Source organism: Cornus florida, unplaced genomic scaffold, assembly GCF_030987335.1.
Source record: "Cornus florida cultivar Cherokee Brave unplaced genomic scaffold, ASM3098733v1 CherokeeBrave_3.0.0_Hap2_Chr09, whole genome shotgun sequence".
Classification (NCBI taxonomy): domain Eukaryota; kingdom Viridiplantae; phylum Streptophyta; class Magnoliopsida; order Cornales; family Cornaceae; genus Cornus; species Cornus florida.
The window spans coordinates 85902530-85929863 of record NW_026775579.1 but is presented as its reverse complement, the minus strand read 5'-3'; the positions used below and the strand labels follow the sequence as shown (position 1 = coordinate 85929863).

At 33.7% G+C, this 27334-nt stretch overlaps 2 protein-coding genes across 3 annotated transcripts; one reads left to right on the top strand and one right to left on the bottom strand.

The window, feature by feature from the left end:
- Positions 1–6886: 6886 nt before the first annotated feature.
- Positions 6887–16476, bottom strand: LOC132274859 (uncharacterized). 2 transcript variants are annotated; one of them, XR_009470530.1, is made up of 12 exons: positions 16242–16476; positions 16019–16102; positions 13905–14000; positions 13719–13794; positions 13515–13613; positions 13295–13383; positions 13101–13208; positions 12822–12959; positions 11446–11551; positions 10849–11060; positions 7407–7559; positions 6887–7310 (listed from the first exon to the last, which is right to left on the bottom strand). XR_009470530.1 is itself a non-coding variant. In XM_059776202.1 (12 exons), the coding sequence occupies exons 1-11, from the start codon at positions 16308–16310 to the stop codon at positions 7491–7493; spliced, it is 1146 nt and encodes a 381-aa protein (XP_059632185.1). In that variant the 5' UTR covers positions 16311–16476; the 3' UTR covers positions 6887–7310; positions 7447–7490. The 2 variants fall into 2 exon arrangements, 1 of the variants encoding a protein (XP_059632185.1); XM_059776202.1 differs by having other exon boundaries at positions 7447–7559.
- Positions 16477–23449: 6973 nt separating this feature from the next.
- On the top strand, positions 23450–26690 carry LOC132273058 (vegetative cell wall protein gp1-like). The gene is made up of 3 exons (XM_059774091.1): positions 23450–23486; positions 23684–24336; positions 26682–26690. The coding sequence occupies exons 1-3, from the start codon at positions 23450–23452 to the stop codon at positions 26688–26690; spliced, it is 699 nt and encodes a 232-aa protein (XP_059630074.1).
- Positions 26691–27334: the final 644 nt, after the last annotated feature.

Here is a 27334-nt window from a genome sequence, read left to right as displayed (position 1 = left end):
GTTACAATAAAGACGCGTCAAAATATTTCGTTCGGTCGTTGTTGCCACCTAACCTATATATATATATACTTTGCATCTCTGGAGGACGCATCAATTAAATCAACAACCGTGATTGCTTAGAAATTTTTTAAGGAAGGATGTGACATTAAAATTCTTTGGGTCGGGCAGTCACATATCAAGCCAACAATTCAATTTTCTGGCCATTTGCTATCCTCCATTTATAGCGATTTGATATTTTTTTATAATAATAAAATAAGAGGAAAAAAAAAAAAAAAAAACAGGGGAGGGAAGGGATGAAAGAAAAAGAAGAAAAAATTGCATTTTGACATTCGATATCGACTAGAGGGTTTCTAAACCGACAAGGCAATTTCGTGATTATTCTTATTTTTACTTTACTATATTATTCACTCTTCACTTACCTACCCAAAATATAATAATAAATAAATAAATAAAATCTAATATTAATACATAAAAACCATTGAAAATCTAATTACTCCCATACTAAATTCTTGAAAGTATCAGACAGAAATATTAAATGCACTATTACACGTTAACTTTTGAAATTTTAAATACAAAAACAAACAAAAACTATTTGTGAGCAGCATTCATGTGATATTTGTTTCACTCTAATAAATTATTGTGCTTCACATTATTATTATTGTGGGAATGCTAACATATACAATTTCAAATATAAAAAATCATTCCTTAGGCTCTGTTTGGTTGGATGGAAATAGTAAGAAAGGAAAGAAAATGAAAAATGAAAAGAGAAGTGAAGTGAATAAAAAGAAAATTGATTTTCTAGTATATATTTGATTAAGAGAAAATTTATCCAATAAAATATTACAATAATGCTTGCGGCCGCATAAGAAGAAACTTCCTTCTTATGTTATGTTGAGGTGGCCTAATAAAATTTTAAATTGCGTTAAAAATTTTAAGACAAAAGAAAAGAATGACGTAACTCTTCCTTCTTGAGATTATCGGAGGAACCGTCTCAACAAGTAGGGGAGTCAACCCCTTTTTAGCTCCCTGATTCAGCCCACTATCTCCCCCTGCAGGCGGGTATACCCACCCGTACCGATTATAATAACTCCGACAGAAGATCCTAGTAGACTTCTTAAGCGAAGGGATCGCTTTACGGGGAAAGCTCATTGAGTGAGAGATTTCTCGGTGCTTGCAAATAATAAAAACCCATATCCTTGCTCTCTCAAACCAATTCTCATTACGTTAATAGGAGAAGAAAAGAAGTGTCCCTCTCCCACTGTAAATATACATCTACACATATCTATATGTGGGTGTATATATATATTTTCTATTTGTTGAAGTTTTTCTTAAATTAAGATCATTGTTTAAAATCGTGAGACCAAATTTAAAATCAAATAAAGTTATATTATCTATCTTTCTCTTTCTAGATTTCAATCTCGTTGATTAATTTATAATTTGAATCGATCGGCATTGTCATCATCTTAGGGAGGAAATAGTTAACCGTTCTACTACAAGAAGCATTTGATTCTATACTTCCACTCGTGTTAGTTTTGGCAATGTCGTTTTAGGGTTCGACAATAAGTTTAGCTCCAAATCCATGAAGCCTAATCGGAATCGGATCGATTCCATGAAATGGGAGCTCGTACGCCAGTGGCCTTTTCATCAAAGCCACCGTTATCGGACTTTATTGGAGAGCCTGTTGATACTTCGAGATGGGAGATAACTTGTACAATTTTTATTCCTTGTAATCATCTTTTTCTTTTATCTTACAAGTTTAATACATGTTGAAGTTTTATTGGACTACCTCATCGTAAGAAGGAAGTTCCTTCTTATGTGGCCTAAGACAAGCATTGTTCAAAATATTATGTTATAGTTTAGATACCTAAATTGTCCTTATTTTATAAAAATTGTAAAATAATAAAAAATTAATTAGTAATATGTATATAAAAAATGATAGAGTTTTCAATTAATTTAGAACTTGTAAATTACTATTTATTTCATTCATATACGATGAAAAATAACTAAAATGAAAGTCAAATTAATTAAAACCCTATCAATGATAAAGTTGTTCGTGGACTACAATTCTTTGAAACCCAATAAAAAAAATACGATAAAATTATTGCGTAAAAAAATTATTTTCACGTGAAAATAAAATTTTCTCGTGTTTTACAATTTTACAATCTCAATTATCAGTCGTAGTCCAGGTAATTTTACAATTATTCTGACACTTGTAATTTGAATTACTGGATTAGATATCATCATGATAACTATATGGACTTTTAATCTTACCTCAGGTTTGGCCTAATTGCAATTAAATCGAAACTTTCCTATTTTTTTTGCAAAGACCCCATTGTCAGATTTTGTTGTGAATTTCCTTATCTACCCTCCTTATTATATTATAAAAGTAATCAAAATATCTAAATATATCAAATGTCAATTTTACCCCCTATTCTTACAACCCCACATTTGTTACTCAGCGTCAATAGATCAGATCAGTCTCCACCAATCCCCACCTCCATCAATCTCAGCCGTCTCTCTTTCAATCTCTAGGTACAACAACAGCCGCGCCACCACCATCGCAATCCCCACCTCGTCAACCACCACCACCACCATGGATTCCGCACCATTCCACCTCCACAAACACCGCCACATCCCCACAACCACCACCATCTTCACCCCCCAAACCACCACCACCACCAAATTTGGTCTCAAAAAGTACTCCCCCTAAATTTTTAATTTCTTTTTCTGTGTAGAATCGGTTTCCAAATCTAGTCTCAAAAAGTACTCCCCCAACATTTTTGACTTTGAATCTTTCTTCATCCACATCATCGGCTCAGGCTGGGTATAGAGAAAGGTTCGGGGAAAATGGTAGTGGACTATGCATTATGTATATATATATATAATATTGAAAGAAAATGGCAATGGACTATGCAAGTGTGGAATTTAATGGTAGTGGCAATGGCTGTCTGGTGGTGGCAAGTAGGAATTGTCAATGGGGGCTAGTATTGAACATAAATTTGTTTGGCTTGGGCCTATTTTGTTTTAAAATTGTGGCTTATATATTAGGCTTGTTTGGATGGGTTAAAAAAAGGGACTAATACTACTATTAAAATTTTTTTTAAAAAAACATTGGTTGGACATATCTATACTAAAAAAAATTTAGGGAGGGCTCAAGCCCACCCAAACCCCCCTCTATGTCTGCCAGTGGGTGGTGGCGAAAATGGAACAGTGATTGGGTTTGAGAGTAAAGCGAAACAAGAGTGGTGAAGGAGGGTAGGGATTGGCGGTGGCAGTGAAGGGAGTGGAATGGTGGTGCGTTTGGGTTTGGGTTTTTAATGTTAAATTTTACTTTCAAAAAAAAAAAAAAAACAATCCTAAATTTAAATTAATTAATCTAAATAATAATTATCAAATTATCTATTTGTTTTTAAGTTGTAAATAAATATTATTTTAAACTATAGATTTGATTTGAATATCTAATTAAAATGTAATTAATATAAAAATTAAATATAACATAAATTTAAATTTTTAATTAAATATTGATTTTCAAGATAATTAAGTTTTGTAAAATCTTAAAAAATAAATTTATAGGTGATTTATAAAATTAATGGAATGTGTTTGATAAATAAAATTTTAATATGAGAGGGAGGGAGAGGGGCATTTTTGTCCATTAAAATTTGTCATTGGATAATACTATAAGGATAATAACATCTTTTTACTTAGTTGATAGGCATTTTGGTCCCTTCAACCATTTTTTCTGACAAAGTCCAACCTCATTTTAGTTTATCCTAAATTTTGTAGGTGACCTTGTTCTTCCTTTAGCAACTGATACATGTCCGGGCGAACCACACCACTAAAACAAAACAAAAATCTCACACCTCTACCAATTAGATAGTTCACTACTACATAAACCAAATCTAACTACCTAAGCACGTGTGTGAACCAAATACAACTCCCTCACCGTGAGTAAGAAAAGTTCAACTTTTAGTTCTACCTCCACACTTGCTCTGACTTATGGCTACTAACAAGACAACTACCTTTTATATAGACATCCTAACTATTCGAATGTATTTCAATCAATGGCTAATATCTTCTCCCTATAACACTCCTCTAAATATCCTAAATATTCACATAATAAATCTGTACGAAAATCTTCTCTAATCTAATCTAGATATTATTGTAATTTTTTTAGAATTCTCCATCACTCCACAAATCTCTATATAAAGTAGAGAAGACACTACACCTCAAAAGATTGGCTATACCAGGGGACAATAAAGGGTATTTTTCTATGGTTGTTCACCTTTGCATCCCTGCCATTAGAATGAGTTCAATGAATATTGAGACATATTAAATCATAGAAAAAGCTACATAGTCATAATGTCATATAATGTTTGTCTTTATGTATAAAATACCCTTTATTTTCAACTAGAGAATAATGGACTACGTGCTAGTTGTAGATGTTATATTGTTTTCTGCAAATAGAATGGAATTTGACAATTCTATCAGGATATAACTCACAGCTGACTAACCTAGAATTCATGAAACCTCTTCGAACCCTAGAGAACCATAGCACCGTGGATCCACAGAGCTTCGCAGCCCTGCTATTGATTTATTTGATTTCTCTTTATTCCTTCATTTTCATGCCAATATACGATGGAACACATTGCTAATACTCTCACAAGCAGGTGTTACGTGAGTCTTTCTATACGAATCATTGGTCTGAATGTACGTTCATTCCAAATAATTTTTGCAGAATACATTGCTTCCATGTATTCTGCAAAACTATTGGCATTTTAGTGGAAATTATAGTAACTTCAGAAGTTGAGATAAAATTATAGTACTTTCTCCATGTGTTCATGACATTGAACAAGTGAAAAGACACAAGAGAAGGGTATAGCAGTCATTGATCAAATCAACACAACTTTAACAAGATTTTTCTGGAATGGTGAAAAACACTGGTGCTAAAGCCTCATGGGACTTCTTCATTTGTAGACCTCAAGAGTGCGGTGGCTCTCAGGTTTATGCTATGTTTGGTTGGAGGGATGGATGAGGCTTTTCGTGTTTGGTTGGAGGGAAGGGAAAAGAGGGAGGAAGCAAGGAGGGATGCTTCATCCCTCCTTTCTTTATGTTTTTCTATCCGCCTAATTTTGGGGAGAAGAGAGAAAATGAATAACTACCAACAATATGCAATTTTCAATTTTAACCTTTTCAAAAAAATTCGAATGGATATCTACTTTTTATTATTTTATACAGTGAGGATATATTGGTAAAAAAATATAAAAATCTCTTTCCCTTCCTTCCAACCAAACAAAAAAAAAGTATTACCCCATCCATCATTTCTACTATCCATTCCATTCAACCAAACAATAAATGGAGGAGACACCTTCCGTTCCCTAGGGATTCCTCATCCATCCATCCCTCTATCTCTTCCATCTATTTTTCCATCCCTCCAACCAAACGAAACATTAGTGAATCCACAAGAACCTTATTAAGGGATAGGAGTTTCAGGGACACAACTCTTGGCGCAGAAGGTGCTCAGCGAGGGCTATGGCCCGAAGCTGCTCTACAAACGCGTACTCTATAGGAAATGGCTGCTGTACCGAACTCTGGTTTGACTACTGTCTTCCATGTAAACCCTAGATCCACCCCACATTGTTAGTTTCTTACAGCTCCTTGGCATGTGTCCCTTAGCTATTTAATTGGGAACGTTTTGTGAAATGAATATTCAAAGGCTTTCTCATACAGCATTCCACTTTCATTCTCATAACTAGGACACAGTTATTTAGAATCTTTGACGTCCACAACCATTACTGCTACACCCAACGGACCATTAGCTTTTTTAATCATCTTGGTTGATGCATAGAGTCTGAATTTTGATCCCCTGGAGGGGTGAATACAGTTGCTTTTAATTTGGTGGGAGGCATAAGAAAGAGGCATGAGAAAAGCAAAGGCTTGTGTCAATGGCATTTTTATGATCACGTATGCCAATGAGTAATTGGAGCTTGATCGAAAAAATTGGCCTAGAGCATCCATTTGTTTATCTTAAGGATGTTATATACTAAATATCTTGGATTTCAACACTGATGGGGATGTATATGTGAATTTAATGTGAATAAAACTACTATATTTATATAAGTTATCTCATATATATATATATATAATGCATGTGATTATTATATAATAATATAAAGAAGTAAAATAAATTAATAAAAATATTCAAAAAATTCAAGCATTCTGAGATAAATAATCAGCAAGCACAGTGTTTCTTCTTTTGTAATAATAATAATAATAATACAATACTAATATTATAAGAACTGTTTATGTAAAGAATTTGGTTTGAAGATCATTGATTGAAATGCATTATAATTGTTTATTAAAGAGAGAATGTTAATATAAAAGGTAGGAGTCTCATTTGTAACGAATGAGTCATATAAAAGATGTAATATGTTAGTTTATATTCAATATAAAAAAAAGTTAGGTAGCAAACGTTTAACATTGTAATATGTTTTATATTCAATATTGAAAAGTTTTTTTTTCAGAAAAGGAAGAAACAAGGAAAAAAAAAGTTTTTTTTTAGAAAATGAAGAAACAACTGTTAAAGAATAAAAATATTTTTAAATAAAAACTGAATAATTTGAGTAACAAGATTGCAAATAACAACCTACCACTCCAAATCAAACTATCCTAAATTAAATTATATGACATCTCATACAATTTCAAAAATGTAAATTTGTTTATTTTACCCTTTCGATTGATTGCTAATAAATTGGTAATATCTTCCAAATATATATATATAGGATAAAAAATATTATAATATACCTACAAAACTAATAAAGTCCAATGAAAAATCCAATGCACCTTTACAAAAAGTAATAAATAAATAACCTATATATCAAAGAGCAGGTTGCATAAAATAGCAAATGGGCAATTGAAATTTCGGTTGAGTGCTCTGACCAAAAGAGTAAATTTGGCAGCAACATCCTAAATTTCAAACAAAGAAAAAAAACTATAGTCTAGAAATACATAGTAAATGTGATTATAGTATCAGGAGTTATATGATATGTTTATAACCAAACCCCAGTGCAGAAAAATGAAGTTGAAATTCCTGGATTTGCATTATTCCAGTTTGCATACAGGAAAGAAAAAAAAATAATTCAAACACTAGGCAACCAAATACATACAATGACAGACCACCTTAGCTCTTGACTTCATCCCCACTCCCTACTGCTCAGAACGCACACTTTATCATATGATAAACAGAGAAGTTCAAGTTTACCACCACTTGTCTCTTTATATCAGATTTTCACCATTCATCCAGCTACCGGTGCCTAAAAGAGTAATAATACACTGATTAGCAAGACCAACTCTTCCAAACGACGTAACTAGAAATATTTTTCACATAAGAATGTAATAAATAAACATACACATGAGAAATATTGAATTCAAAGCAGGTTTGATGGCAACCTGGACCTCTTTCTGCAGTTCCAAAAAATATCTTCTATAAACTCTTAGTCAAGTTTGACATTAGAATACAGAAGTGTGTCCCTTGTGAGTGGCATATACGTAAGGAAGTAAATCTGCATAGAAACAACACAACAAAAAACGAAATTATATAGCCACAGCTTTTCAACAGTGGGTGTGATCCACCAAATAAGAGACACTACTAAAACCCAAAACATGTAAATCCCAGACATATCTAAACATTTAACCACATTTTCATCAGTAGTATTAATAGACAAGACACAAAAAGAATTCCAATGTTTTTTCAAAAACTAATCCAACGTAAACATAGCAAATCGTCACTAAAATCCTATAATTCACAATCTGAATAATCTAAATTCAAACTAAATTTCACCCAAAACTGCATTGAATTGAAAATTTGATATGCTTTGAGAAACACACACATTTTTCTTTTAAGTCTTACTATTTACGATGTGAATCCTAAATTCTACCAAATCTTGCAAATTTATTAAATAGAACTAGTGAATGCTTGAAATGTAAACATAAACCTCCAGTCCACTTTTAAATTAACAATGTTAAGGCATAAAAATTAATGACATAAACACCATGATTACTAATGAAGTGATTCGTTTAAGGTACAGCTTATACACCACTGCAAAAAAGGAAAACTCAATTATATAGTTAGAATTTTGTGTTGCCTATTGAGATCAATAATATGATGGTAGGTTAGATTATTTCTGCTAAGAGTTTATGCAGACAATCAAGTTTAATGTTATTTTTAAGTTTTAAATCGAGCATAACCATATTAAGTGTCATTCTAGTTAAATGTCTTAATATTGATGGTTTTACAATATGGCGTGCCCTAATTACTTGAAAAAATATTTTAGATCATTTAGTTAGACAGTAGTGTTTTGTTGTGTGTACAAAATTTTTTCCTTCCTGCTATTTCAAAAATTAGGATGAACTCTCTGGTTCACGGCTTGAATCATCACATGAATTGGATACACTTTCCAATGTAAATACAACGATCTAATTACAAAAATATGTAAAAATATTTTAAAATGATTTATGAAAATACTTTGATTCCATTTTATTGTTTTTTTACAAATCAGTAGTGATTAAACCCAATGGAAATTGGTAGCTCTGCAAGTGCATGATAGAGACTTTTGTTGTGAAACAGAACATGTAAACAGAAACTTTTGCTGTTCTTGGTTCTTTTGGGTTGCCAAGGTTGAATTTCTAGAGCTGGCACAAAGGTAACAAGTTAGCTTGTAAAAACCTAGTATTAAAAATAAAAATAAAAAAGGAGAAAAGAAGAATGTAGAAAGCACTCCTAGAGCCACTTACAAATCACACCTAGAGTTATAATAGCATCATAACTATTACACGAGCTACAAAAGCTTATTCAAATTCTATAAATTGATCTCCATTATATTCGAAAGAGTACGAAGGTTTATAATTATGATACTTAAGACTTTGAAATTTAAAAATAAAGATTTTGAATCATATATTCATCTAAACCAACAAAAGACTCCAAGAAAAGATTCAGAAGATCTAAAATAAACTGAATGGAAATCTTGGGAGACCTAATATAACAGTCAAGACTGTGTAAAAACCTGATTATGCACGATCCCAAGTGCCTTGCCTTGAAATCCAACCAAATTTCAAAATAACACATCATGCATAACATAAACTGCATAGTCTGCATCCTAGGTTCCTTAGTGGATTGGTTTTACCTAACTAAGAACAGCCATTGTATAAAAGGCATAAATGGACTCTAGTACAGTATAAGTCCCAATATTATCATCCTGCCAATCAGGAATCAAACGAGTTTTGACAATAAAGGGATTTAGAACTGTTGAGTTCACCAATTAAAAGTGACTTGATTCATGTTGAAGATAAAAGATTGGGAAGAGAAAGACATTCAAGAAAACAGCCCCAGCAATGAGAAAAGACATGATAGCACAATACTTAACAAAGGACATGGTCATAGACAGACAAATTGCAAAAGCCAACACCAAGCAGTTAGGATTAAGGGGTTATCGAATTGGGTCATCACAAACAATTAGTAATGCTACGTTGACATCTAGGAAGCACGTACATGCCTAAAAGGGCAAAGAATCCGTGTCGGGCACTGACATGCCCCGACACTTGTCGGACACGCCAAAATACGTGTCCGAATATTTAATATCCTTTCGAATATCCAAACACACCATGGATACGTGTCCAACATGCGTGTCTCACTCTTTGGGGATTTTTAAGAAAATTTTAGAAACAATGCTGAATTGAAGTGTAAATATTAGGGGTTGTTTAATTACATAATTCCTTACAAACTTGTTGCTTCATAAAACAATTTTATATTCAAACAATTAGATATTTATTCTTATATTTTAGTTCAAAGGTTCGAACCCTTGCACGATCATCTTTGACTCTCTTGTTGTCCCACCAACCAAGCTTCGCTACCGGTGAATGGTCTCTCTCTCTCTCCTCTTTTCTCTCTTATTCTTCGTCCTCCTTTCTTTCTTCTTGTTGTTCACAAACCCTAAATACTTCCTTTTTTTCCTTTCACAATAAATTTCTTTTTGTCTCTTTTTCCTTTTTCCTCTATTCCCCATTAACTTTTTTCTCTTCTATGGATTCTTACCTTTATTTTTAACTAAGGCCTAATTTTTTTCCTCCTCTTTTTTTTTTTTTTTTTTTTTTTTTTTCTCTCTTTCTTAACCCTCTTTCTATCATTCTTTCTTTTTTCCAGCAAAACACTCTTCTTTTTTTTTTTTCATTCTGAGATTGTATTACTCTTAATTTCTTAAAGTACAACATCATATATATAGAATATATATTTCTTTTTTGTCGTGTCCGTGTCCCAATTTTTTTGGATTTCATGTGTGTCATATCCGTGTCCCATATCCGTTTCCGTGCTTCTTAGGTTGACATCACCCATAGAAACAAAAATGATTTTTACGGATACATCCAAAACAACTAATAGAAGTAAATCAAAAGCTATACTTAACTTGCTGACTTGTTAATAAGATAATAATAATAATTCTTACCCTGTCAAATCAATAAGCAAATGCTTCTGCATATAATATAAAAGTAAAAAACCATTTTCTTAATTGCTTATTGTTTCTCCCAAATGAAATTCCTAAATGGTTTTTCATGAAACTAAATTTTGTTTGAATCCAAGTTGGAATGACATTGACATTTTCAAGTTTTGATAAAAATTCATACATTACCAAAAAAAAAAAAATGCTCCAATAAATGTCAAGAATATATTGACCTATAAATAAATTAGTTTAGCCAACCTCCTTTAGTTGCATCCAAAGCATGCATTGCCAAGCCCACTTATTTTGAAAAAGTCAACTGAAGCATAAAATTAGGCGAAGGCCTTAATTGATGATTACTTACCCCTAGGAGAGTGGCAATGATAAGAATGATTCCTGTTATCCATGCAAGGATTCGTCTAACCAACATCACTTCTGCAACAGCGGTTGAATTAGTTGAGCCTTTTATTTCCTCCAGCCAACGTGGAGATGGACGCGAGGTAACTACGGTATTCAACATCATTTCTGACTTTGAAGGTGGTGTTCCATTAAATAAGATGACTCCAACAATTTGGCCTGATCAATTTATACATTAAACTGGATTTATAATTGGGAAACAATTCATAGGATTTACAATAAGTGCAATAAACTAACTACTAATAACTCAAAAGTTTGTAGATAAAATGCAGCCTACAGAATCCAAAAGAACACTGGTTGTTAATTAAGATTGGATTGGCCCAAACAAAACAATCTATGTTCAAGACTTCAAGTAGTTAGCCCAGTTAAAAGTTCTCCATAATTTATGTCAGAAACATATACATTGGATATGATGCCCAAAAAACAAAAAAAAAATAGCATTCGCACTGACTAATCAGGTAAATTCGGCCACTCGAAAATTTGGTTTACAAAGAAGTCCGATTGGAGCAGCTGAGTCATATTATCCAAGATAAATAAAACTGACCTTTGTATGCTGTCTGCAAAGAATTATGTATCTTGGTAAGTGAAGCGAGGAATAATTCCAATCCTTGCTGGGTAACACGTTCACTTCCATATTCATTCTGCAAAGCCTGTGACATAATTCCACTTCGTGGTTAGCAATTATATTGCATGTGCATGCACACACTATTTAGCAGAGGCATCATTCGATTAGCGCTGTGAAAGTACTCTTCAACCCTTTGGCAGTCAGCATTTTGTTTTGAACTACTAATTTCATATGAAAGAAATGTACTTCATAAACGCCAACGAAAAAGGACATGATGCTTTTGCTCTGCCCATCATTAGATTCATGTTTCAATAATATTTATCTAAAACAAACTTGTCAACATTCGAATATCTTGCTTGTTTTAACCAGGAACTAACACAACATTGGAGTGCCATTGACAGAAACAAAGGTAAATCACAGGAAAATGTTACAGTGGCAATGGACAGAAACATAGGCAGAAAATGCAAGCAGACCAAAGCAGGAAAAGTATACATCTGAATCAAACGAGTTTAAAGACCATATTGGGATTTAGAGTAAATATTTAATGATACTGGAACACCTCAGACATTATATCATAAAAATGCCAAAATAGAGGTAAGAGAATCAAAACAACCATTTCTTTACATGACATTAAATTGCTCATGTAGCGCAGAAAGAAGTACTTCTATGCCGATCCTTCAAACTTCACATTAAATAGTATAGAACCATTAATAACCTACCAAAATGTCAAATATAAATTTTGTCTATCAACCTAAAAAATAAAAAGTAATATAGACTTGTAATTATAATTTAACCATGTAGCATTTCATCACATGGATTTCTATAACCATAGGCACTCTAGAGCTTCGACTATCTGAGATATCTACAAGAAGAAACAACGAAACAGACATAAATACTGGTTCCAATTTTTTCCCTTTTCATTGCGCATCGGTAATTGAAACTGTACTCAAGTAGAATAAGGTAATAAAACGAGGGGAAAAAAAAAAACATTTCTTTCAATATAAAGGTTTATCATCACTCCATTATTGACTGAGGCAGCAACTGATAATCTGCCTGATCAAAGTCAAAACAAGTGCAGTACACCTAAAACAGAAACTCAACTTCATACGAACAAAACAAACTACCACTGCACATGGCATTTTTCAATTTTGGGATTCATTTTGTTAGTAGTAATATTGCCCTTGTCCTTGCTACATAATCGGATCATTAAAATAAATAAAATATATATATATATTGCATCTTGGTTTTACTTGAAACATTTCCCAAGGCTAATTTATTATTATTTTCTTTTATGAATGAATATATTTCAATTTATTAATTAAGAGAGAGAGAGAAAGAGAAATGGTTTTTCCCACCTCAATGCCATCAAAACTTCCTGTCACTAACTCAGCTGGACTGCGCATACTTCCAGACAAATCTTGATGCATCTCCATTGCCCTTATGATATTACGGATGAGAGACACGAGACTTACTGTAAATTCTCTGTCAGCTTTCTGCATATTAAAAAGAAACTCTTCCCATTAAATTTATGGAAATGAGAAAGCAGACAGTGCTTGGCATGTCCTTATAAATGATAAATCCACAAAAACATAAATATATAGCAAGAAAGAACATTCTAAAATCCAGATGGAGACCTTTGACATATGAAGTTTCAAGTGGGCACCGTTACTCAAGGGGATGGTCAACTCTCCATTCAATGATTCCAAGGTGTTAGTAACATATGAACCATCCAACCAAGATGCCTGAATACATAAACAAATGATACATCACATATTTGAACATAATTGGCCAGCATATCTAAAAGAAAACAACAATAGTCATAACTTACAAAATCCTTTAGCTCTTTGTCGGTACATTCTACATCAGAATCAAAACTTAAGGGTCTATTCAGAGAGACCACAGATACTTCACCTTCATCTGCAAAAGATAAATACAAATAAAATAAAAGTGCATTAGGAGAAAAAATAATAATAATAAGAAAGAAGTGACTAGATCGTGTCGTCATAACAAGGTGTCCCAATGGCACAAGTATTACAAAATTCATGTACCTGGAAGTTGAATGTCAGCTTTATTTGAACCAAAAATAACCTCTCTCTTAAGGGAACTACCGAATAAATCACTAACAGAATCAATCATGTGCTGAGAATCTGCATTATCAGAAGTCAGAACATTTCGCGAAAACTTTTAAAAATATAAAGAAACACATAACAAGTTGCAGTTGATGGATGCATTTCGGATTCAAGTTCATGCACCTTCAATTCCTTTGACTTCTAGCATTAAAACAGAGCGAGGCCTATCAAATGGATTAGGCATGAGCACCTCATTCAGCTGCAAAAACAATAATACTATTATTGACTTACACTGAAAAAAGGACTTCCAATAGCAGAAACAAGAGGATAAACAAGTTATTTTCCATCACTTATATTATTTTTTATTACCTTCAATGAACTAGCAGCTGAGAGTGTGGCAGGTGGTGCAAAACCAAGCAAGACTGACACAGCAGCACCAACTTCAGGGAGCAACATTGAATCTCTCTGCAAAAGTCAAGATAAATCAAGCAGTCAAACGACTAAGACAATTACACCATGCTTAGCATCCCTTTTACAACCAAAGGATAATGGCACAGGAAAATTTTGTCAAACATGTTGAACACTTCCAAAAACAGTACATCGTATGACTAGAATCTTCGGAAATTCTATGAATTCCAGCTTTACTATGTAATAGCAAACACCATGTTATACTAAAACACCATGTTATACTTAAATTAGCCATATTAATCTTACAAGGGCATAAAAAAGCTTCTTTATTATCCATAACACTTGAATGGAAGATTCTATCTCCTCCATTGGAAGCCATTACTAGTAACAGACCAAGATGGCACAAATTCATCGAACAGTTCCATTCAAATACAGCAAAGACAAACTAACATCTAATATTACACACTTAAATATTGAAGCGATCCCTGCATGTTCTTCATTTTTTACAGGATACAGAGTAATAGAAGAGGCATAAACTATCCTTTCCACTCGGTTTCCCATACTTCTCATAAACAGGAAAATTATTCAAGCCCGTTTCCTATGTTGTATGTCACCACTGATTTGAAACAATCAATTAGGCGAAATAAATAAAATATATCCATTCCCTGTAAATTTTATCCTTTCTTCTTTAAAAGGTTCAAACAATGAAACATAAAAAATTCAAATTTTAATTTCTTTGTATTGTCCTACAAAACATTTTCTCAGCACAAACCAGAGGGTACTTCATCAAAGTTAAAGTAAAGAATTAGAGACTACCTGAGTATAATATTAATAGATATTATTACATCATAACATAAATTTATTGAAAAAAATAAGATCAGATGGAGAATATTTTTAGTTGTTGTAGATGCCATATGGCATAATTTGGTAAAAGGGCAATTATCAGAATTGTGTGCAAACACAAGAGAATGAGCCTCTCCAGTTTAATGGTAGCTAAAGGTCCTGGCTGCTACCAAACAGCCACTATCCCTTCCTTTCTTTTATACACATGCGCACGTTAATGGTAGCTAAAGGTCCTGGCTGCTACCAAACAGCCACTATCCCTTCCTTTCTTTTATACACATGTGTGCGCGCGCGCGCATGCACATACATATATATACTTTACAGTAATTTTTGTTGAAGGACCTTAGCTAATGGACAACAAACTCTATTTTACACTCCAGATTACCAATGTGGTCAGAACCTTACTCATCTAATTTTTATAAGGATAGATAAATTGGCTGGCTACAACATCTCACTGCATCAAAGTTTCCATCTTGAGTAAAGATTGATCTAGAAACCAGTATACTGTCAGGAATCAATAGTAGATAAGGGGGTAGTATATTACCATTGTTTGAAAAAAAAATCTCATACAATTTTCAATTTAAGGATGAGACAATTTGGAATTTGAATTAGTTTTTTATTTCCCATAAATCACCTGAGATGAGGGATTTGGCATTGAGCCTTTCCAATTTATTTTAAAAATATGCAATTCAAAACGGATGGGGCAGCACAAGAGCCTTATCTCTCAAAAGCATATGGAGAGTAAAAGAGTTCCAAACAGGAGCGGAGAGCTGAGAAAAGCAAGAGTAAAGATAATGTCTTCAACAGTTTGACTCAGTGGAGCATGTTGTGCGTAAAGCTACGAAAAACAAAAGAGGGAAGATCTATCTCTTAAAAGAATGATGCTGAAGCACTTAAAGAATTAGCCGGTGATCACTCTATGTAGATATAACTGAATTAAAACCTAACAAAAAATTTCAAATTGTGCAATTAATTCTAAAGACTTGCAATCTAGATTTTCTTACTCTCTCAAGGCATGACTGAAGAATGATCAGCCAAATCTTGTGTAAACATTATTCGATTGGATCAGATATCCTCCAATATCTCCCTCCTTTCTTATTTTAATAGCAAATAATTTTGTACTATAAAAGTCATAGATTCAACAAATAATACAATTCATAAGGAAACACCCGAATTGGGACAGAAAAAAGATTTTAAAAAAATAATAATTAAATGAAAATACACGAAATTACATTTGCAATAGAATCCGATGAATGAGGACGAAGATATTGGTGAATTGAGCTATCGAGGAAGAAAACCGAGCCACTGTCATCGGCCTATATAGAAAACAAACAATTCAACACTAACATCAATGGATCCGCAATCATATCATGTATTATAAGAGAGAGAGTTGAGACAAATATGCATATTGTGTGTGTGTGTGTATATATATATATGTAAAGAGAGAAGACAAACCCTAGATTGCAGACAGAGCAGCGCTAGGATAAATAACAGGCGGAAACTTCCGTAAATGTGAGAATCCATTGTGTGTGTGAGAGAGAGAGGGAGAGAGACAAGGAGAGAGATTTGACGACTGATCTGGGTTTGAAGGAGGACAATCGGGGAAGGGGAAGGGGAAGTGAAGAAACCAAAAGCGGTTTTACGGCGTCGTATTTTCGCTGTCACGTCCTCCTATAACATTAGTTCTAATTCCAATTGGCAAACGACTGTTTAAAAATAAATAAATAAATGGCAAACGACTTACCAGGGTGGCTATGGGCTAGGCCCCCAAAAGTTGTGTGTATATGTATGACCCAGAAGGACTGAAGGGTGCATAAGCCCAAACATGCCCCGCCCCAACGACAAAAAAAAAAAAACGAAAGAGAGAAGAAGTAGACTTCTCTAGTCTTATTGGGCATTAGTAAGACCCAGTTTCTAAGCCCAATACAAATATAAATCAAACGAAGTAGATAAAAAAAAAAATAAATAAATAATAATGTCCTTTTTTGTTAAACAAATATGCTTCATGTTTCAAACTTATAAAATTTAATCATGAACCACGTCACCTTTCTCTCTTAGGGCCCATGTGGCATGGGCTTTATTTTTAAGTGTTTTATTTTTGGCTAAAATAAAAATGGTATTTTTGTTATAAGAGTGTTGTGGAAAAAAATCAGAAGCACATTTGGAAACGATAGTTTAGGACGTTTTGTTTTTGGCCCGTATTGCGCTACTATTATGATTTTGGACCATGAACAGTTGTCAAAATTTAAAAAAAAAATAATTTTTTGCTGTTTTGGTTTTGAGTCATTGTTCACGAAGTGTTTTAATACTGTATAAAATAAAATAAGGTCACACCAAACATATTTTTGTTATCAAAATCGACACTATAGCAACTCAAAAACAAAACACATGCCAAACCGGCCTTTATGTTTTATCTCTTCCTCTCTCTCTCAGTTCTACTACCCAACCTCCATCACCTTTCTTACCCCGCCATCTCCTCCATTCCTAAAAAATAACCTTATAATTTTATGCATTATTTTCTCTCTAAAATCCTCTCCATATTTCAGCACCATTGATGCTGTTATTTTCTCTAAAATCCTCTTCATCTTCCATAGGGATAATTAAAAAGCAAACTAAAAAGTCCTTTTGACCATAGGGATAATTTAGAGAATAAACCACCTTTTATATGAAGAATAGGTAAAAATTAATACTTATCACAAAATGATGTCATATGTCATGCCCACAAAAACATTGTTGAATGCCGCATATTCACATTGTCTTTACCAAACGAGAAAAGCATACACATATATACATGTAGAAATTGACCTGCATTAGCAATACCGTTGAAGTGTGATACTTTTCTAAAGTTCAGAAAAAGCTACTTTATATTGGTTTAGATCTCTCCGGACTTTTTTTATTTTTTGTGCCCTGCCATTTTTATCCTTGTTGCATGTATAGATAGTATAATCTCTCTCTTGAACACATTAATATTCAAGTTAATTTAAAGGTTAACATCCATCACATGTATTTTCAACAATATTCATCGACGCACACATGACCTAATTAGGGGATCAAAATCCTCTCCCTATTCTCTCAGTTCCATTTAATGAGTGAAGTTTGTTACTATAATGGTGTGGACGTTACAATTCACATGTTAATATTTCGTTATTATTTACAATTCACATGTTAATATTTCGTTATTATTTACTTACATGTGGATTTCACATCTTAATAATAACAAAATTCGCTATTGATAGTAATGAACTTCACAATCCATGCAGTACCAACTACGAATTACCAAATTGAATCGCGTAAAAACGTGGAGAGAATTTTTGATCCCTGATTAGTTCCCATAGCCAATGGATGGATGACGTTGTCATTGCTCACGCAAAAGTCCTTAATTTGCTCCTTCTCATGTGGGAAATGGATTTTGAACAAAGAAAAGAGAGGCAAAAGACAAAGTAAACAATTGTAGCTTAATGTGAAAGGTTTACGTCCTAATGGATGCTTAATTTGCCATGCATGCATGGGCATATATATATCTACTTAATTTTTGAACGTTTTCAAAGGGGGATATGTGAAAAGGGGTTCTTCGCGAAGCAATTGCATTATGTATCTCTACAACCACAAACATGTGGGCGTGAAAGGCGCTCCCGAATTTTCTCAATATCTGTTTTTGTTGGGGGTCTTCTTGGGGTCACCATCTATCACACTGTTGGTTTGTTCATATATATATATATAGGCCCTAAATTATTGTTGGACAAACATGAAATTTGAAATGAGTCTGAGGTTTTATTAGTGTTGTGTTTTTAAGATGATGTTGTGCACTGAAATTGAAGACATACATGTCCATCAATTTAATTCTTGATACTTTTGAATTTTTCTCTGCTGACTTTAGCTAGATTAATTTAACAGCCATGCAAATCTGTCCATATTTATTAATTTATTAAACAATTAAGTAAGCACAAATATTGATGTGTGCAATAAATATATATTGCACAATGCACATGAAATATATACAGTATATATATATATATAATCTAGACAGAGTAAATTCATCTATATATGTCATGCATCGCAAACATGGCAATATCTATATGTCGCCATGTCGTCGGTACTCTAATAATCAAAATGAGTAGCCACGGTTTTCCAATATTCAAAAGCTCAATTATTTTATTTTTATCCCGATAATTAGCTAAATTAATTGTTGGAGTCGTCGTGCTTTTATGAGAACATGTTTCTCATAACATTTACATGAATAACATAATTAAAATTCATAGGAGCTTTTAAGATGAAAAGTCAAGAGCAATGGAAAGCTAACGACATCGAATTCATCATAAGCTTCTAATCAAAGGTAGTGGGGACCTATGCAACCGATCATGGAGACAAACCCTGGAGTACAATTCACAAGCTTTGATTTTTCTTTTCTTTTGTAATCTTTTATATATATATATATATATATATATATATATATATATATATATATATATTTGTGTGTGTGTGTGACATATCATATCAGTCAATACATGCATCAACGATGCATAATTTTCCAAGGGTTGTCCAAGTCAAAGAAGAGAGAGATTTCTTGTGCAATAGGTCAAGCAAGAAAAAGACATCACGTACCCTTCTTCTGCCCTCCCTTTCTGCTCTCACTTTGCTTTATCTTTACAGATTCTTTCTTTTTCAAATGACCATAGTAGCCAAGATGAAGGATTCTTTAATTAGATATATTTTGATAGTATCACTAGCTAATATCGATCATTGTGCAATTAAGGAGGTGACTATAATTCAACATAGAGTGACCAATGAATCAGAGTTGTGTGTATACATGTGTGAATAAGGATACAAAAATTGATTGGTTTTTGTTTCAATTCTAACGGATAGAGTCTAACAAAGTTTTTTTGTCGCTAAAAGATAAAAATGAACTCTCTCATTTTAAAGAGTGTTTCACTAGTAATTGCCACATCAATCATTACAAAATCTCAATTGACATTTATATATATATATATTTTTTTGGTGTATATATTCACACATGCATTTGAGTATGTATAAAAGCTATCAGATCCCAGTAAACAAGTTATCTATATAATTTCTTGTCACATTAGTGGTCTAACGGTACTAGTCTACTAGATCCCTACTTTTTAGAGAAAGATCAAAAATTTAAAAAGTACGTGTGTGTGAGTACGATGTACCAATTAAAAAAAAAAAAGTTACACACACAAGTCGCGTTTGATACTTTGATGTTGCGTGTGCATATATCATAATATATTAATTGGTAAGTAGCATTTTATAAGTTTGTTTCCACACAAAATTAATGTGAACCAGCTGGCCGTAATTTAATTAGTCAATTCAATGTAGGGATGTCCCTTGGAATTCGAAAATAAGAAAATGGGCACTTTGGTAACTTTAGTAGGTCACAGCATGTTCTATATATATGCACCTCCTCTTGTGTAAAGTAAGCAAGTACTCCAAGCATCAACAAATGTGGCTTTGAATTTCACATCTTTCTTTCCATTTCATACTGTATATGTAATCAAAGTTCTCTTTTTCACCTTATTGTTCTTGATCATATTGAACTTGGTGGTCTAATTGGTTTATGGTTATTAATCCCCTGTGAACTATATATAATCTCAATGGCAACAACTAGCAAAACATTTTATGAAAGCTCTATAAAGTCACAAGCTCTGTTGCTAGTTCTTGTGCTACTCCTGAATATTGTTCCTCTCATTCTAGGTCGTCCTTTCGATATGTCAAATCCATCCATGGCTTCCTCATCGTCGGCTGAACGAGTTCTTCTAGACTCTCCCTCCGCGCACCAATCAACCATGACGTTATATCCACACAAAGCTAAAAATACTACCACCACCGCCGCCGCCACGAATAGACGGTTTGAAGCCGCTGCCCATGATGTTCCTAGCGGTCCAAATCCCGATCAAAACAGGTAATTAAGCAGAAACTCTTCATGTAACAACATTGGCTCATCATCATATGTTATCTCCACTTTGTGTTCTTCGGTCTCCTGATAGTAAGCAATAAAGTGGCCATACATACATATTATGTATGTAAGTATGTTACATGCATGATGATCAACTAGGTATCTGGTATTGTACAATTGATATATATTGAAGAAGGATCTATATCGATCATGAAACAAAGATCAATGAGTCCATGTACATGTACAATTAAGACTGTAGTACGTTGTTGTTTGATTTATGTATATGATGGTATCTAAGTTCACTTCGGTCTTGTCATTCTAAAATAATTGTCCAATGGGCAGTAACTATGGATTTTTGCACTGTTCTAGTCAAACGAATGGCCTGAGACACCTGACACCAAAAAAGTCATGAGATATGATTCAATAATTATAACATGGTAAAGTTTATATAATTGCTACAACCACCAAATTCAATAAGCTATGATGATATATATATTTTTTTTTCTTGGCTAAAGTTTGTGTCACTTCCATGCATTTGTCGCCTATGTAAAATTGTAAATTAGCTAAAGGAGAATAAATTCTGTTTAAATTATTTTTTTTTCCTCTAAGCACTTATTAGCCTACCCAAAAAATAAAATAAAATAAAATTAGTATTTAATCAATTAAAAAAGTGAGATCCAAATAACTATAATAGGAAAATAATTTAGAGTTTGAAAGAGGGACAACTTCAACTAATTTAATTATGTGAATATTAATTAATGTTAATTAGTAGGACGGCTTTATTATTTATGATGAATGAAGTCAGGCTCTACTCAAATCAAATTAGTTGAATTCACTACTTTCAAAACATTTGCTCACAGCAGAAAAGGTTCCATATATACAACTCAAAAGCTAGCTCATTTATTTATTTACTTTTGGCATCAAGAACTTAGGGGTGGGTGGAAGAAAATCAACTTGAAGCAGCGGACTCGATATCTCAGACGACTTGACTTATGATTTTAAATTTGATTATAGTATAATTTAACTTGTTTTAGAAATAATTTGAGTTATATCAGCCAACTAATCACTCAGTTGTTGCCAGGTTAACTCAAAATTTAGCCAATTTAAATTGACTCAAAAGTTTTACAAAGGAAAAAACATGCCTAAATGACAAAAATACATAATATCCATATGGCAACCGCCAACTTTCTGTTCAGTGTGGGAGTTTTGGTGTATTAGATACAAATAAGCATACCTTGAGAAATCATCAATAAAGAAAACACGAAGGAAGAAAGACAAGACTATTATAAATGTTTTTAAAATTTAAAATTTTCTTTGTAATTAACACTTTTTTTTTTCTTTCTATAACAACAAACAAAATAAGATATTGTCGTATTTTTTTCTTTTTCATCAAACCAAATAAAAAGAGGAAATGACATAATCTCTTACTTAGGGATGTTTCATTTATCTCTTCGTCGAGCTCTCTCATTTCCGTCCAAATTTCCTCTATCCTAACAAACGGGGCATAGATGCCAAAGATTTTCTCTTGGATGTTATTCCAAAAATCTCCATTTATATTACCTAGCAGATTGATTTCTCCCCTCAAGAGAGTTACAAAAACCAAGATGAAAGTTTTTGGTCAACTAAGGTAACCGGGAGAAATTATAAATTACCGACACTTAAAAGTTGGGTACCTCACATAAGAATGGATTCATCTCAAAAGTCGGGTGTCTTACATAAAAATAGGGCTCACCATATGTTTCACCACAGGTATCTCACATATAGTGGACCCACTCTTATGTGAGACACTCCATTGTGATGTGGGTTCGCATTTTAGTGCACTTGAATAACGTAAAATGAGCTCTTTTCAACTATTTTTAAAATGGTTTTCCATTAGTAATTTATTTTCACTTGTACCATTTTCAGTTCAGTACATCTACCATTTTTAATGCATTGATGATCACTTCCGGTACAAATCAAGGACCTTTGCAGACTTAGTGCTAAGAACACTTTAATTTCGTGGCAACTGCAGGCAGTGCTGGTTCACTCTTTTTCATTTATATAGAAATTGGGTAGATATATATTGAGTGCATCTTAGTAATTTGACAATATTACCCCTAACCCCCTCGTCCCTCACAGAGACACACACACAATTGAGTAGTTTTCCCTTGGTTTGTTTAACCTCTCTTTGTAGTAGATACTTCATAGTTGTCACTATTATTTGTTTACAAAACACAAAAATAATACAGAAAAAGTACAAACTAAACAACCAATTTAACACACCAAACAAGCTTTATCTAGAAAACCTTTCACCATGAATAATTATTTTCTGGCCGTCGGTAGGATGCATGTGCTGGGACCAGAGAGTGGATACCATTATAATGCATATGTTTCGACTCGACTGAAGACTTGCTGCGTGTAGCATTGTTCTTTCATTATTTCGGCTCAATAAATTAATAATTATTTAGACAACACTTGTCATGGTGAGTAGGAAATTCTTACTTATCATTGCGATGAATATGTTTCGACTCCGTTGAAAACTTCAACGAGTGTAGTGTTATTCTCAATGCTACTACTGTTTCAGAAGCTGCCAAAAAGGCGCAAAAAAAAAAAGCCCTAACAAACGAAAACTAGTGACTTGAATCGTCTAAAGACATTGGATGCATTCATGTTGGATCTGAGCATTGTCTCACTAATTTGATTTGTTTTTCCATAAAAATAAATAAATAAAAAATTAAAAACAAATTAACAAATGCCACATGTAAACAAAATGATACTATTACGTACATACTATTGGGTGGCAAAATGTAATTATCATTGAGCATTGCATTTGCTAATACAAAGAAGGTAGTGAAAGAAATTTACTACAAAGTAAGATTATGCCTCCAAATCAACAAGCCAGCCATTAATCTACTGCTACTACAGAATAGTAGCACTTTTGGTAATGCAAAAAAGAAACATATATATATATATGGTAGAATGCAAGCTTAATTGCCACCACCAGCTCCTCCTCCTAAACCTTCACCATACCCTGCTCCACCACTACCACCTCCTAAACCTTCATCACCAGCACCAGCACCACCTCCAAAACCACCACCACCTCCAGCTCCACCGCCACCTCCAACTCCACCTCCTACACCGAAACCTCCTCCTGCTCCAAACCCTCCTCCGATACCTCCACCGCCACCAACACCACCACCGCCACCAGCACCACCACCTCCGCCAAGACCACCTCCTCCACCAGCTCCACCACCAAATCCCCCACCTGCACCAGCTCCAGCACCACCTCCCAGACCTCCACCAGCTCCCCCACCTGCACCACCACCTGCACCACCTCCTAATCCACCACCATGGCCAAGCCCACCTCCTGCACCACCACCTATTCCCCCACCATGTCCTAACCCACCACCTGCACCACCTCCTAGACCCCCACCACCACCAGCACCACCTCCTAATCCCCCACCATGGCCAAGCCCACCACCTGCACCACCACCTATTCCCCCACCATGTCCTAATCCACCACCTGCACCACCTCCTAGACCCCCACCACCACCAGCACCTCCACCTAGACCACCACCTGCACCACCTCCTAGACCTCCACCACCACCAGCACCTCCACCTAGACCACCTCCAGCACCGCCACCGAGACCGCCACCAGCACCACCACCGAGACCACCACCACCACCGAGACCACCACCACCACCACCACCGAGACCACCATCACCACCTAAACCGCCACCCCCACCTAGACCACCACCACCACCTAAACCGCCACCACCACCTAGACCGCCACCGGCACCACCACCAAACCCTCCACCAAGCCCACCTCTAGCAAACCTCCCATGCCTAAGCCCTTTTTTAAAAATCCCAGGCCCTAGTCCAAGCAAGTGTTTATCATCTTCAACTCCATTGACATGATCATCGGCAACAACTCCACCACCAAGAGCCAAACCAAGCAAAACAACCACCACAACACAACGCCCTAATACCCACATTGTAGCTTCAACAAAGAAGTTGAAGAACCAACAAGAAATCTGCCCAAAAAAAAAAAAAAAAAAAAAAACACTAACCCAGGAGAGAAGTATACAAAGCTGAGTGAGTATACTAGTGTAACAAAAGGGAACGTGAAGTGTACATATATATATAGTGACAGAAGAGAGTTTTTGTGTACTGCATTACAAGTTTACAACACATGGGTTGGTCCACTGTAACCAATTGTTAACTTTCTCTCTCCTGAGTAAAATAAATGCCTGGGCTTTGATTGGGCTTGTAATTTATGTTCTCCAACTGCCCCCCTCTAACACATTCACAGTTGACAGCAATGCTTCATTAATTCTAGGGTTTGAGACGAAGAACGCGTTATTAGGGTTGAAATCTCTGGACTGTAGTACTGCGTTTTTTTTTTTCCTTGTGTCATTACATTAATTGGCATTTCTGATTCAATAAATGGAGCAACCAAACATTGCCCCACTAAACAGTACACATCTTGCTTTAGTTTGACACCATGACATAGCACATTTATCTGCTCATGGAAATGATGAAGCGAACTTTTTATTGATATGGTTGTTGCGATCATTATTTTTGTTTTATTTCTCTGTTTTATTACTTTAATGCTTTTAACCACCCTATTGAAAGGGTGGTTGCATGTTTTTACTGTCAAACTGACCGGCTTGGAGCTGTAAGTTCGAGGCCTAAAGCAAAATAGTTTAACGAGGTGTTCTCGCATTAACTATATTATTATATAGTTACTAATAATTTTTTAATTATTATCTCTCTTAAATTTGCAATAAGTACAAGAAAATATAAAAATAATATTTTCATTTTTTTAGCTCAATACATGGTGGTTTAATTGTGGAGGCAAAATTTTTTTGGTAATTATTGTGCACGCAATTAATGTATAAAAAAGTCAATATATTACAAAGTTAAAAAGAAATATAATGTTTAGAACAAGTATTGATATGCAAGAGGATTTAAAGAATAGAATAAATTGTTGAGAAAAAAAATGAATATAATGAATGATAAAGATAAAACTATTTCGAAACTTGTATTGACGAATTGAAAATTAGTTCTATTTATTTTATAATTAACACAATAGACAAAAACATAATCAATTAAGAAACTCGTCTAATTAACATAACTATACCAGTGCTTTTGCTAACTTGATCCATTGTATATTAGTAATTAATACAATAAAGAAAGCATAATCAATACATTAACTAGTGTAATGAAATGACTTCTACGGATCTCTTCTCCCATTGGCGGCCAAGGTTGCCTTAATTGCCAGTGTCACTTACAACGAAACTCTTTCTTTTTTTAATGGAAAATGTTTGGGAAAATTAAAATTTAGTGGTCAAAATTTGAGAAAATTTGTTTTATATACATACTTTAAACCAGGAAAAGGTAAATAGTGACCAAATTTAAAAAATAATTTCCATGGAGGGAGGATAAAGTTCATCCTCCCAACTGATGTGACCCTATACAATTTAGAAATATGTTTAAAACTTTAAATTTTTTAAAAATAATCATTACTCATTTTTTTACTGTTGAACGGAATTCTAATTTTTTTTCCTTTCCAAAATAATACGATTGTTTTCATACCCAAATTGAAAAATTACTAAATTTATTTAAAGAATGTACTACAATATCAACTGTTAAATATAGAAAGAATAGGAGCTTAATAAATTATATGAAAATTTAGATGTTAACCTATATTTGAATAGAGCTTTTGTCGCATATTTATTTCTTTCTTGTAGATCTATTTTTGGTCAAAGTTAGATATATCTCTTGCATCCCTCTCAAGTTCCCAACACCTTCAATTGATAGGGCTGAGTGTTGGTTTTTTTTTTCCCCCCCTTTCTCTCATTGATGGAAAATATGAAAAAGAAATATTAAAAGTTTTTGAATAATGCAAATTTCAATTACTGCACAATTTTGTGTCACTTTTTGTTGGTTTTTATATTGTTTTATATATTGAATAAAAGTTGAATGTTTGATTGATGTAGATAGACTAGGATTTCATCAATATAAAAGTTGAATGATTGATATAGATAGACTAGGATTTTAGATTGAGATTGGGCATGGAGATTTTTTGTTTTTGGAGGGGGGAGGGAGAAATTAAGAAAGTCCCTCTAAAAGAGGGATTCTAAAAAATTTAAGTAGGGAAAGAAAAATAATTGGATTTAGGTTTAACCTGAGAAGTTGGAAAATAACCATTATTAAAAATTTTAAAAATTTAGACACTCACCTAAATTGTATTGGACCACATCAACTTGGAGGATAAAGTTTCCCAAGAAAGATTAATTGAATCATCAAAAAGTTGGAATGTGAAGTGTATTTTTGAGGGATTCAGATTACTATTATCAATTAGAATAATTTATGATCATCTAATGGGAGGACCTAAGTGTTGTCTTTTTTTTTTTTTTTTTTTTATGACAAGAATGTTAGGAGTTAGAGGAATGGGGAAAGGTACAAGGCTTGAACACGACTTCCGGCTGGAACGGACCCAACATAGAACCAGTGGGGGTGGATTTTTTATATTTTTATTTTTTAGAATTTATGAAGATGCCTACTAAAATTATAATTCACCTCAGCTGGATATATATATATATATATATATATATATATATATATTGATTTTATACTTCAAAATTTTGAG

Excerpts from the sequence above, each read along its gene's own strand:
- LOC132274859 (XM_059776202.1), bottom strand. The coding sequence starts at position 16,310 with ATGGATTCTCACATTTACGGAAGTTTCCGCCTGTTATTTATCCTAGCG. Across the intron at positions 13,795-13,904 it reads CAGCTGCTAGTTCATTGAAG|CTGAATGAGGTGCTCATGCC; the intron begins GTAATAAAAAAT and ends TTGTTTTTGCAG. Across the intron at positions 11,061-11,445 it reads TTTGCAGACAGCATACAAAG|GCCAAATTGTTGGAGTCATC; the intron begins GTCAGTTTTATT and ends TAAATTGATCAG.
- LOC132273058 (XM_059774091.1), top strand. The coding sequence starts at position 23,450 with ATGATACTATTACGTACATACTATTGGGTGGCAAAAT. Across the intron at positions 23,487-23,683 it reads ATACTATTGGGTGGCAAAAT|CTCCTCCTCCTAAACCTTCA; the intron begins GTAATTATCATT and ends TGCCACCACCAG.